Source organism: Scyliorhinus torazame, chromosome 21 (genome assembly GCF_047496885.1).
Source record: "Scyliorhinus torazame isolate Kashiwa2021f chromosome 21, sScyTor2.1, whole genome shotgun sequence".
In the NCBI taxonomy this organism is placed as follows: Eukaryota; Metazoa; Chordata; class Chondrichthyes; order Carcharhiniformes; family Scyliorhinidae; genus Scyliorhinus; species Scyliorhinus torazame.
This window is the reverse complement of record NC_092727.1, coordinates 66,266,579-66,280,374: the sequence shown is the minus strand read 5'-3', so window position 1 is coordinate 66,280,374 and position 13,796 is coordinate 66,266,579. Positions and strand designations below refer to the sequence as shown.

The window sequence follows — 13,796 nt, the reverse complement described above, 5'->3', positions numbered from 1 at the left end:
TTATTGGCCTGGACTACATAAAGATGTAGTTAAATTTTGTCAATCATGTCACACATGTCAAGTGATGGGGAAACCTCAAGCAGTGATAAAACCAGTGCCCTTAATACCCATTCCAGCATTTGAGGAACCTTTTACAAGGGTCCTAATTGGTTGCGTAGGACCGCTTCCTAAAACGAAATGTGGGAATTAATATCTTTTGACTATAATGGATGTGTCTACTATGTTTCCAGAGGCCATTCCAGTATGTAATATTACAGCTAAAAGGATTGTGGAGGAGTTACCCACGGAAATACAACCGGATCATGGATCAAATTTTACCTCAAGGTTATTCAAAGAAATTAGGGATAGCTTAGGAATAAAACAATTTAAATCAACTGCGTACCATCTAGATTCACAGGGAGCATTAGAAAGGTGGCATCAGACATTAAAGACAATGTTGAGGGCTTATTGTCAAGATTATCCAGAGGATTGGGATAAAGGAATTCCATTCGTACTGTTTGCAATTAGGGGTGCACTGAATGAGTCAACCAAATTTAGTCCTTTTGAACTAATTTTTGGCCATGCGGGAAGAGGACCACTTAAATTGATTAAGGAAATATTGGTGAGTTAGAAATCAGAAATTACATTATTGGATTGTGTGTCAAATTTTAGGGAACGATTAAATAGAGCAGGTGAATTGGCTGGACAACATTTAAAAGTTGCACAAAATGTGATGAAACGGGTAGCGGACAAGAAATCCAAAGCTTGTAGTTTTGCCAGTGGAGATAAAGTTTTAGTGTTGTTACCAGTGGTAGGTGAACCTTTAAAAGCAAGGTTTTGTGGCCCTTATCAGATTGAAAGGAAATTAAGTGAGGTGAATTATATGATTAAAAACACCAGATAGAAGGAAAACCCACCAAGTGTCATGTGAATATGCTTAAAAGGTACTTTGAAAGTGAAGGAGAGAAAAAGGAGGAGGTTTTAATGATTCTAACTCAAAGTGACGAACCAAATCCAGGTGACTGTGAATTTGACACACCTCAAATTAAATTGGAAAACGAGGATGTTCTTAAAAATTGGGATAAATTGTTGAGTTACCTTCCAGAGGAAAAACAAACTGACCTGAAAGAGGTATTGATATCACATGGGCATATTTGTGGAGATAAATTAGGAAGTACTAAAATGGCTATACATGATGTAGATGTGGGAAATGCTGTTCCAATCAAACAACATCCATTTAGACTTAACCCTTTAAAATTGGCATAGGTTAACAAAGAGATTGAGAGTCTGCTTAAAAATGGCCTAATTGAAGTGGGTTGCAGCCAATGGAGTTCACCCATAGTGACGGTACCTAAACCAGATGGTACCCAACGGTCGTGTGTGGACTATAGAAAGGTTAATGCAGTTACAAGAACAGACTCTTATCCTATCCCACGTTTACAGGATTGCATTGAGAAAGTGGGACAATCAGCTTTTATTTCCAAACTGGATTTACTTAAAGATTACTGGCAGGTACCTTTATCTTAAAGGGCGAAGGAGATTTCAGCTTTTGTGACTCCAGATGGTATATACCAATTCAAAGTTATGCTATTTGGCATGAAGAACGCCCCAGCCACATTTCAACGGTTAACCAACAAAGTTGTTTCCAGATTACCCAATTGTGCGGTATACATAGACGATCTGGTAATTTTAAGCCAGCCATGGGAAGAACATTTAAAACATCTGATGGAGTTATTCGATCGACCTCAGGAGGCGGGTTTGGTGATAAACCTAGCCAAAAGTGAATTTGGAAAAGCCCAAGTCACTTTCCTTGGCCATACAATCGGACAGGGTCGAATGGTCACACGCGATGTGAAACCAACAGTTATTGAGAGTTTCTGATACCCTCAAGATGAAGGGAAATAATGCGATTTCTTGGCACGAGTGGATTTGTTCGAACACTGGTGAAAAGTTTTTGTAGTGTCGTTGCTCCACTGACGGACTTGCTCAAGAAGCTAACAAATTCCAGTGGACAGCAGAGTTTCAACAGGCATTTGACGGCATGAAAGCTGTGATAACCAGTGCTCATGTGTTGGAGAATTACAAGGGGCTCTGTGATCAGATTGAACTAAAGTATCTGACTTTTCAGAGAAATGCCGAGGCGTAGAGAAATGGACGGATCGTGCAGAGACCTTCTTGTTCAAAGAGACTGTCAATCGAGAAGGATTTCAGTTGGAGGAAGAAGAACAATAATGGACTATATTATTGTACCTGTTTGCCTGTGTGGGTTTTTTTGAAACAAAAAAGTATATTTACTGTGTACATTTCTTAAACGATAGTGAAAAAGGAAACCATCTTGAAGTTGATGGTTTATTTATTTTTATTGGGGGGAGGTGTCATGTGAGATTACCTTTAAGAAATGGGTGTTTAAGAAATGTACCTTTAAGAATGGGTGTTTATCAGTGATGTCAGAGTGTGGGTGGAGCTGGGCTGTCTGTCAGCTTTTTACTTTCATTTTAGGCTGTTTGCTGCAGGGGGTGTTTTAGTTTAGTTTTCAGTGTTGGAGCTGAAGCCAGACTGTTGATCTCTCTGCCATCAAAAGACTATCTCTTGATCATTTGGTGAATTCAGAATTATAAATGTTTTCAGCAGTGAATGTAAACCTAATGTGCTTCTGTTAAGAGGTGTTTCTTCTGTCTTCTGGATGATGTTTAAGAGGTTATTAAGGATTACTTAGTGTTGTATTCTTTGGGGGTTGTATTTGAATTGATGATTGCTAAGATGTTCACTGTATGTTTTAAAAAGGTTAATTTGAGTTCATAGAATAAACATTGTTTTGCTTTCAAAAATACTTTTCCATTGCTGCTGTACCTCACCTGTAGAGTGGGCCGTGTGCGCCCCATAGCACAATCTATTAAAAGTTGTGGGTCAGGTGAACTCCATGATACACTAAACTACACTAAACCCTGGCCCTTAACACTACCATGCATATATTTGCATGGTTAAGGAGTGAGACTTGCACCTGGGCTCCACTCCCAGTACCAGCGCAGACCAGTCCCGATTCTCCACTGGTGGGTGGACTTAATCTCCAAGACAGAGAATCCCAGCCAAGATAATGTACAATAATGGAGTGCATTATGCAAGTGCCATAGATTTGTGGGAGCTAGCATCTAATAAGAGAAAAAAAGTTATTAATACTTTGGAAGTAGACCCTTAGGAGAGGTTGACAATTCTGCCCACTGTATTCATGAAAGAACCGGGAATTCTTGCTGAGTCATAAAAGGGACAAGCTTGGTATCACTAAACTAGGAAAAATTGCCGATACTTTGATAAGAAAGATTGCACCTTTGCATCTCACTTCACATGCAACACATTTCCTTTAACGAGCACCTGCAGGTGAACCTGAATGACATAGAAACAGGAGCACGGAGTAGCTTTTTCCATTTTCATCCTGATATTCAAATGGTAATTGTTTTTTTTGAATGATTGGCTTTTTTGTACTTTATCAATGTGGGCAGCACAATTGCTTCACAGCTCCACGGTCCCAGGTTCGATACCCGGTTTGGTTCACTGTCTGTGTGGAGTCTGCATGTTCTCCCCGTGTGTGCGTGGGTTTCCTCCGGGTGCTCCGGTTTCCTCCCACAGTCCAAAGATGTGCAGGTTAGGTGGATTGGTCATGCTAAATTGTCCTTAGTGTCCAAAATTGCCCTTAGTATTGGGTTGGGTGGGGTTACTGGGTAATGGGGATAGGGTGGAGGTGTGGGTTTGGGTAGGGTGCTCTTTCGAAGAGCCGGTGCAGACTCGATGGGCCGAATGGCCTCCTTCTGCACTGTAAATTCTATGATCAATGGCCCAGGTATCATGATCTCAACTGACAGCTCAACTCAGCTACAACGGTAGTTGTATAATTGGTTTCAACAGCAGGGAAGGGAGAAAAATCAACAAGGCCTCCTGTTTACACGCACTGCTCTGTGCCCCTTAGTGGAAAACATGGACATGAACTTTTGAGAAAGATGAGATTAGATAGGGTTGTGATAGCGCATATTAAATGGTTGTTCATTATGTAGGTTCAGACTCAAAGACTGGCAACATCTAGGCAATGTTCCAGAAGCTCAGCTGGAACTGTAAGCCAGCATGAGTGAGCGTCTTCAGGACAGGAAGGAGGAAAAAAGCTTGTGCCTTTCAATCGTGGGTTCAGATTCTTGAATGCTGAAAGCCAGGTTAAGTTACTATGATTTGCTAATTAGTTACATCAAAAGCTCTACACCTTATATGCGGCATACAAAGGAACACAGAAACCACAGCAAAAATAAAGATTTACTCACAAATCTGTGAAAGATCAGGAAAAAAAAATCATACACTATATACAGAAAATATGGAAGGCACAAAACAAAAAAATATTTCTTTAGTATCCTAGTGGACTGAAATTTACACAGGGACCTCACAGTAAAGGGGCAACACCACCAACACTGTTCAGGGAAGGTCTGACCTACCTAAATTGTTATCTGAAACAATTCAGTGGATTTCGCTGCATGGGCAGACACTGAAAAGGAACTGATTTGGAGTGAGCATTGATGATACATCTGGTCAGTGTTAAGCAGTTATTATTAGGACAAATCATATTGTCCAGTGCATCTGGAGAACATGGGATTACACATCAGAACAAATCAGATTGACATTTCAGATTGCAATGTTGTGTATTTTAGATCCACATGTCTTAAAAAAGGGAAGGTTTTTAGCAAGGGTTTGGAGATGTGTAACCAGGATGATTCCAGGCTTTTGGAAACCAGCCATGAAGAAATGATTCAGCAACAAAGTTACTTGCATTACGATCCTGGACCGTATACATTGTGGTTCGCATCAAAGCAGGGCAATGGAGATGCATTCATCTCCATTAGTGGCTAGGATACTGGATAGAGAGCCAAATATTTTAATTTAATTTTGTAAGACTCTGAGGAAAGGATACCTCACTCCAGGAGTGATTTCACACAATAGGGATATGATATATTAAAACAAACGTTATTACTAACACAGTAGAAAAAATATCTTTAACATCACACAAGAAAATAGCTTACAATTACCTCCCAAACAATGCTAATCAATGCAGTAACACAGTAACCCTTAACTGTCATCCAGACAACAGAACCATCTTAAGCGAGAAATTAGGAGGGCTAGGAGGGACCATGAAAAGTCCTTGTCAAGTAGGATTAAGGTGAATCCCAAAGCTTTTTATTCATATGTAAAAAGAAAGAGCGTGGCCAGGGAAAGGATTGGATCACTTAAGGATAGTGGGGGGGGGGGATCTATGTGTTGAGCCAGAGGGAATAAGCGAGGTACTACATGAGAACTTTGCATCAGTGTTCACCAAAGAAAAGGACTTTGTGGAAGAAGATTCTTGGCTAGGGTGTGTGGACAGTCTTGGTCATGTTTACATTGAAAAGGAGGTGGTACTGGGTCTTTTAAAAGACATTAAGGTCGATAGATCTCCTGGGCCAGATGGGATTTACCCCAGAATATCGAGGGAAGCAAGGGAGGAAATTGCTGGGGCCTTAACTGACATCTTTGTACCCTCATTGGCTACAGGTGAGATCCCAGAGGATTGGCGAATAGCTAATGTGGTACCGCTGTTCAAGAAAGATAGCAGGGATAATCCAGGAAACTATAGGCCGGTGAGCCTCACGTCGGTAGTAGGTAAATTATTGGAGAGAATTCTCAGGGACATGATTTATATCCATTTGGAAACAAATGGACTCATTAGCGATAGACAGCATGGGGAGGGGAGGTCGTGCCTCATTAACTTGATTGAGTTTTTTGAGGTGACAAAGATGATTGATGAGGGGAGGGCGGTGGATGTTGTTTACATGTACTTCAGTGAAGCCTTTGACAAGGTGCCTCATGGCAGACTGGAACAAAAGGTGAAGTCACACGGGATCAGAGGTGAGGTGGTAAGATGGATACAGAATTGGCTCGGTCACAGAAGGCAAAGGGTAGCAGTAGATGGGTGTTTTTCTGAATGGAAGGTTGTGACTAATGGTGTTCCACAGGGATCTGTGCTGAGGCCTCTGTTGTTTGTAGTATAAACAATTTGAAGAAAAATGTAGCTGGTCTGATTAGTAAGTTCGTGGATGATACCAAGGTTGGTGGTGTGGCACATAGTGTTGAAGATTGTCAGAGAGCATAGATAGATTGGGGACTTGGGCAGAGAAATGGCAAATGGAGTTTAATCCAGACAGATGTGAGGTAATGTATTTTGGTAGGTCGAAGAGGGTACATATACCGTAAATGGCAAAGCTCTTAGGAATATAGAAAGTCAGACCTGGGCGTGCAGGTCCACAGATCGTTCAAAGTGGCAACACAAGTGGACAGGGTAGTAAAGAAAGCATACGGAATGCTTGCCTTCATTGGACGGGGCATTGAGTATAAAAATTGGCAAGTCATGTGCCAGTTGTATAGAACCTTGGTACGGCTGCACTTGGAATATTGCGCACAATTCTGGTCGTCACACTACTAGAAGGATGTTGAGGCTTTGGAGAGGGTGCAGAGGAAGTTTACCAGGGTGTTGCCTGGTCTGGAGGGTGTTAGCTATGCGGAGAGGCTGAATAGACTAGGACTCTTTTCATTAGAATGACGGAGGTTGAGGGGTGACCTGATGGAGGTCTACAAGATTATGAGGGACATGGATAGAGTGGATGGGCAGACACTCTTTTCCAGTACGAAGTCTTACAACACCAGGTTAAAGTCCAACAGGTTTGTTTCGATGTCACTAGCTTTCGGAGCGCTGCTCCTTCCTCAGGTGAATGAAGAGGTCTGTTCCAGAAACACATATATAGACAAATTCAAAGATGCTAGGAATGCGACCATTAGCAGGTGATTAAATCCTTACAGATCCAGAGATGGGGTAACCCCAGGTTAAAGAGGTGTGAATTGTATCAAGCCAGGACAGTTGGTAGGATTTCGCAGGCCAGATGGTGGGGGATGAATGTAATGCGACATGAATCCCAGGTCCCGGTTGAGGCCGCACTCATGTGTGCGGAACTTGGCTATAAGTTTCTGCTCGGCGATTCTGCGTTGTTGCGGGTCCTGAAGGCCGCCTTGGAGAACGCTTACCCGGAGATCAGAGGCTGAATGCCCTTGACTGCTGAAGTGTTCCCCGACTGGAAGGGAACATTCCTGCCTGGTGATTGTTGCGCGATGTCCGTTCATTCGTTGTCGCAGCGTCTGCATGGTCTCGCCAATGTACCACGCTTCGGGACATCCTTTCCTGCAGCGTATGAGGTAGACAACGTTGGCCGAGTCGCACGAGTATGTACCGCGTACCTGGTGGGTGGTGTTCTCACGTGTAATAGTGGTATCCATGTCGATGATCTGGCACGTCTTACAAACGAACCATTGTTTGCAGCAAACTACCCAGTCTTCACAACAGTGACCACGACACCACACAACCCTGCCATGGCAATCTCTGCAAGACGTGCCAGATCATCGACATGGATACCACTATTACACGTGAGAACACCACCCACCAGGTACGCGGTACATACTTGTGCGACTCGGCCAACGTTGTCTACCTCATACGCTGCAGGAAAGGATGTCCCGAAGCGTGGTACATTGGCGAGACCATGCAGACGCTGCGACAACGAATGAACGGACATCGCACAACAATCACCAGGCAGGAATGTTCCCTTCCAGTCGGGGAACACTTCAGCAGTCAAGGGCATTCAGCCTCTGATCTCCGGGTAAGCGTTCTCCAAGGCGGCCTTCAGGACCCGCGACAACGCAGAATCGCCGAGCAGAAACTTATAGCCAAGTTCCGCACACATGAGTGCGGCCTCAACCGGGACCTGGGATTCATGTTGCATTACATTCATCCCCCACCATCTGGCCTGCGAAATCCTACCAACTGTCCTGGCTTGATACAATTCACACCTCTTTAACCTGGGGTTACCCCATCTCTGGATCTGTAAGGATTTAATCACCTGCTAATGGTCGCATTCCTAGCATCTTTGAATTTGTCTATATGTGTGTTGCTGGAACAGACCTCTTCATTCACCTGAGGAAGGAGCAGCGCTCCGAAAGCTAGTGACATCGAAACAAACCTGTTGGACTTTAACCTGGTGTTGTAAGACTTCGTACTGTGCTCACCCCAGTCCAACGCCGGCATCTCCACATCATGACTCTTTTCCAGGGTGGAGGGGTATGTCACCAGGGGGGCATAGGTTTAAGGTCCACGGGGCAACGTTTAGAGGAGATGTGCGAGGCAGGCCTTTTTACAAAGAGGGTGGTGAATGCCTGGAGAGGTTGTGGAAGCAGATACATTAATGGCATTCAAAAGGCATCTCGACAAATACATGGATAGGATGGGTATAGATGGATACGGCACAAGGAAGTGCTGAGAGTTTTGACCAAGGGTGGTATCATGACCGTACAGGCTTGGAGGGCCAAAGGGCCTGTTCCTGTGCTGTATTGTTCTTTATCTCAGAGCACAATCCACTTTTAAATACAGTTAGCACTCAGGAATATTTGCTGTGTTGAAACTCCACTTTGAATGAGTTGACACTGCTTTTAGAGACCTGACCCTTTCAGAACAATGCAGAAACTCTGGCTGTATTTCTTCAGAAGCTGCTTCTCAGCTTAGAGTCATAGATGTTTACAGCGTGGAAACAGGCCCTTTGGCCCAGCTTATCCATGCTGTCCAGTTTCTATCACTGCCACCCAGTTTCTAGCACTTGTTTCAGCTCACCTTCCAGCCAGGCCACTAAAACTCTGAACTGACTGCTTCAGCCCTGGGCTCCTCCCATTAACTACATCATCTTACTAACTGAACACGATGTCTCTAATTAAATACTCCACAGGGAACCCTCTTAATCCAAATAGAAATCCATTAGCCCAAGCTTTAGTTGTACTTTAATTGCACCTCTGGTTCCCAAAATGCCAAGCTGTCTTGCTAACCAGGATTTATAAAACATTAACACACATTAACCCAGGCTTTTAACCCTGACTGCACCATAGAATCCCTACAGTGCAGAAGGAGGCCATTCAGCCCATCGAGTCTGCACTCTGAAAGAGCACCGTATCTAGGCCCTCTGCCCCGCAACCCGTATAACCCCACCTAACCTTTGGACAGCAAGGGACAATTTGGCATGGCCAATCCACCTAACCTGCACATCTCTGGACTGTGGGAGGAAAGGAAACCCACGCAGACAGGAGAAAGTCACCTGAGGCCAGAATGGAACCCAGGTCCCTGGTGCTGTGAGGCAGCAGTGCTAACCACTGTGCCGCCCCTGTTATCTAAAATATATAAAAAACAATATATCTGAAATACCTACACTCATCACACTTGTGTTTGAGGAAAGGTAAAGGTAAGGTGAAGTCGCCATAGTCCCAGATGACCAGAAGTTGCTGTCCCCTTTGAGGGAGAGAGCTGACTGGTGGTGATTTATTCGGAGGACCACCACATCTCAGGCAAAGGGCAAGATTCAGAAGGCGGGCCTTCATGATGGTAGATATGATCCAGGAGTTTAAAGCAACATACCTGCATAGCCAGATCCAACAGTTCTTTGGAAACATACTGGTTAGCCCCTTCCAAATTGCGAACGAGATCCCCAGCGAAATTACTGTCTTTGCAGGTCATCAATGTATAAGCCACACCTTTCTCTCCTGGACAGAAACAGGACAAACCATGGCGGAATTAAAATTTCTCTTTACTAAGGCGAGTTGTTTTAATAACACGAGTTAAATGGGGAGGAAATCTAGGGATGGAACTGCATTTTTTATTTAGATATCTACTTCTGGCTAGGAAAGAACCTGGGACTGGATTCTCGGTCAGCAGCATCTCCGTTTCGCCGGCAGCGCACTCACGGCCAGGGATTTTCCGACGGCGTGGGGGTGCCCACAATGGGAAACCCCATTGGCCTACTGACGAGTGCGGCGGGACGGAGAATCCCACCCCTTGTATTTAGATAGTGCTGTCAAGCTCTCAGGACATTCAAAAGTACTTTTCAACCAATCATTGTTGTGGGGAAAAACTGAGTAGCCTATTGTGCACAATAAAGTCCCAGAAAGAGAGAAGTGACAAGTGAATCTGTTTTGGCGACATTGGTTGAGGAATAAATGTCAGGACAATGGAAGAATCTCAGAAGTGCTTTTCCACTCTCCTTTGATTTGATGGACTAGATCTTGGTTCAATTATTTTAAAGGCAGAAAAATAGAGTCCTGATAAACAAGGGGGTGAAAGACTATCAGGGGTCAGCAGGAAGTTACAAACAGATCAGCCATGATCTTATTGAATGGCAGAGCAGGTTAGAGGGCCCGATAACTGATCCTAATTCATATATTCGTATAAGGTTGCCATCTACGACAGTGGAGCACTCTCTCTGTCACGCAATGAACTGCCAGCCGAGCTCATGTCCTGAATGAGGCTTGAAACCAGGTCCTTTGACTCATTGAGATGAGAGTGTACCATCATGCCAAACGAACACCATCAAGGAGAACAAAGAACAAAGACAAGTACAGCACAGGAACAGGTCCTTTTGCCCTCCAAACCTGTGCCGATCATGATGCCCTAACTAAAAAAAATCTTCTGCCCTTACTTGGTCCGTATCAAGAACAAACAAAGAACAAAGAAAAGTACAGCACAGGAACAGACCCTTCGGCCCTCCAAGCCTGCGCCGCCCATGCCGCCCGACTAAACTACAATCTTCTACACTTCCGGAGTCCGGATCACTCTATTCCCATCCTATTCATGTATTTGTCAAGATACCCCTTAAATGTCACTATCGTCCCTGCTTCCACCATCTCCTCCGGCAGCGAATTCCAGGCACCCGCTACCCTCTGTGTAACAAACTTTTTCTAGTGTAAAAAAAAACTATTATCCCACTATTTCTTTCACATTAATGTATCCATCCAGATGCCTCTTAAATGTTGCTAATGCGCCTGCTTCCATCACATCCTCTGGCAGCATATTCCAGGCACCCACCATTCTCTGCGTGAAAAGCGTACCCTGCACATCGCCTTACTAAAGTCCACATAAACTACACAGCCCTTCCCTCATCAATTTTCTTTGTCACCTCTTCAAAAAAACACAATCAAGTTGGTGAGATATGACCTTCCCCGTACAAACCATGCTGCCCGTCACTAATTAGTCCATTTTCCTCCAGATGTGCATATATCCTGTCCCTCAGTATCTTTTCCAAAAGCTTCCCCACCACTGATGTCAGGCTCACCGGCTAAGATTTGCTGGATTATCCGTTTCTTTTCTTAAACAAGGGAATTACATTGGCTATTCTGCAGTCCTCTGGAACCTCGCCTGTGGTCAAAGAGGATGTGAAGATATCTGTTAAGGCCCCAGCTATTTCTCCCCTTGCCCCCCGCAGAAGCCTGGGATAGATTCCATCCGGCCCTGGGGATTTGTCTACTCAACACATTCTCCTTTGATATATTGACGTACTTAAGGAGCTCACACACCCATCCCGGACCTCAACATCTGTCATGTCCTTCTCCCTGGTTAATACCTATACAAAGTACTCAATAAGGATTTCATCCACTTTCTGTGGTTCCACGCATAACTTGCCTTGATTATCCTCGAGTGGGTCTACTCTTTCTCGTGCTACCCTCTTGCTCCTAATATATGCATAAAAAGCCTTGGGTTTCTCCTGGACTATATTTGCGAAAGATCATGGCCCTTTTTATAGCCCTCCTAATTTTTGGTTCCTTCTTACTTCCACTGTACTCCTCAAAGGCTTTGTCAGTTTTAGATGCCTAGACCTATCATATGCTTCTTTTTTCCTTTTGACCAAGCTTACAATTTCCCTAGTCATCCATGCTTCCTGAAAACTGCCATTTCTATCCTTAATTTTTGCAGGGGCATGCCTGTCCTGCACTTCAATTAACTGGCCTTTAAAAGCTTCTCACATGTCAGATGTGCCTTCAAATAGCTGCTCCCAATCCACATTCTCCAGTTTCTGTCTAATTTGGAGGTTATTAGCCCTCACCCAATTAAGCACCCTCACCCACAGGCCACTCTTGTCCTTTTCCATGACTACTCAAAATCTTATGGAATTATGGTCTCAGAGTTCAAAATGCTCCCCCACTGAAACATCAATCACCTGGCCTGGCTCATTCCCCAATACCAAGTCTAGTATGGCCCCCTCCCTGGTTGGATTGTAAACATACTGTATCAAAAAGTCCTTCTGGACACATCTAACAACATCCATCCGAGCACCTGGCTGTAAGGGGTTCCCAGTCAATATGGGGGAAGTTAAAGTCACCCATCACAACTACCCTGCTTGCTTTAAAAAAAAAAATGTTATTACACCTTTTCAGTATCTGACTACACAACTGTTCCTCTGTCTCCTGTGGGCAGTTGGGAGGTCTCTAGTTTACTCCAAACATTGTGATTTCACCCTTCTTGTTCCCGAGCTCCACCCACAATGCCTCACTACAAGATCTCTTCAATGTGTTCTCCCTCAACACAGCTGTGATCTGCTCCCTAATCAGCATTTCCCGTACCAGCCTCCCCGAACAGGCGCTGGAATGTGGCGACTAGGGGCTTTTCACAGTAACTTCATTGAAGCCGACTTGTGACAATAAGCAATTTTCATTTTTTCAGCAATGCAAGTCCCCCCCTCTTGTTTCCCTTTCTGTCCTGTCTAAAAACAACAATATCCTGGAATGTTGAGCTGCCAGTCCTGTCCCTCCTTTCAACACGTCTCCGTAATTTCAATTACATCATAGTTCCATGCAGTGACCCAGGCTCTCAGTTCATCTGTCTTAGCTGTTATACTTCTTCCATCGAAGCAAACGCACTCCAAATCTAGTCTCGCTGAGCCCTGCGGCTTCCCTCTGCCTGTTCTTACTCTGCGCTATGTTTATCTCTCTCTACACTTACTCGCCTGCTGTTCCGGTTCCCACCCCCATGCCACACTAGTTTAAACCCTCCTGAACAGCACTAGCAAACATCCCGCCCAGGATATTGGTGCCACTCCAGTTCAGATGCAACCCGTCCTCTTGTACAGGTCCCACCTTCCCCAGAAGACATCGCAGTGATCCATATATCTAAAACCCTCCCTTCTACACCAGCTCTTCAGCCACGTGTAGCCACGTGTTCAACTGTACTATCTCCCTGTTCCAAGCCTCACTAGCACGTGGCATGGTGAGCAATCCAGAGATTAAAACCTAGAGGTCCTGCATTTTAGCTCCCGACCTAACTCCCCGAATTGTCTTTGCAGGACCTTTGCCCGCTTCCTGCCTTTGTCATTAGTATCAATGTGGACAATCATATGGCTTTCACTGTCAGGCACCTTTCTACCTATTGAACAGGGTGTAATTTATGACTCAAGTTTGTTGCCTTCTCATCTCTGAATCAGAAAGCGGTGCCAAGGTTCACTCCAGAGACTGGAGCACAAATCTAGGCTGATACTTCAGGAGGTATTCTCTTTTGTACGAGAAGTTAAACCAAGGCTTGTTTACCCTCTCAAGATTCTATGGCACAATTTTGAACAGATAGGGAGTTCTCTCCAGTGTCCTGGCTGACATTAACTCCTCAACTCGCACCAAGAGAACAGATCATCTGGTTATCACACTTCTGCTTGTGGGAGCTTGCTGCGCACAAGTAATGGTGACTACATTTCAAAAGTACTTCATCAGCTGTAAAGAGCTAAAATTCTGCATTACTGACATTGGCACGGCAGCACATGCAGCCCTTCCTGTTGAGACAGTGAGATGATTTCTTGAACCTCTGAAGTCACTGTGGTACTGGTGCTTCATAGTGATGGACAGCAAGAATCACTATGTGGTGTCGACAGCAATCACATATAGGATAGACCAGATAGAGGTGAAATGTT

General features: G+C 44.4%; 1 protein-coding gene across 3 annotated transcripts in view; it reads right to left on the bottom strand.

Annotated features, from left to right (window-relative positions):
- The window catches only part of LOC140398326 (ATP-dependent RNA helicase DDX42-like), a 192,406-nt gene that overhangs the window by 32,522 nt on the left and 146,088 nt on the right, over window positions 1-13,796 (bottom strand). For all 3 annotated transcript variants that reach the window (XM_072486893.1, XM_072486894.1, XM_072486895.1), the window contains one exon: window positions 9,488-9,612. In XM_072486893.1, the coding sequence (XP_072342994.1) occupies window positions 9,488-9,612 (125 nt within the window). The remainder of the gene's footprint in view (window positions 1-9,487; window positions 9,613-13,796) is intronic.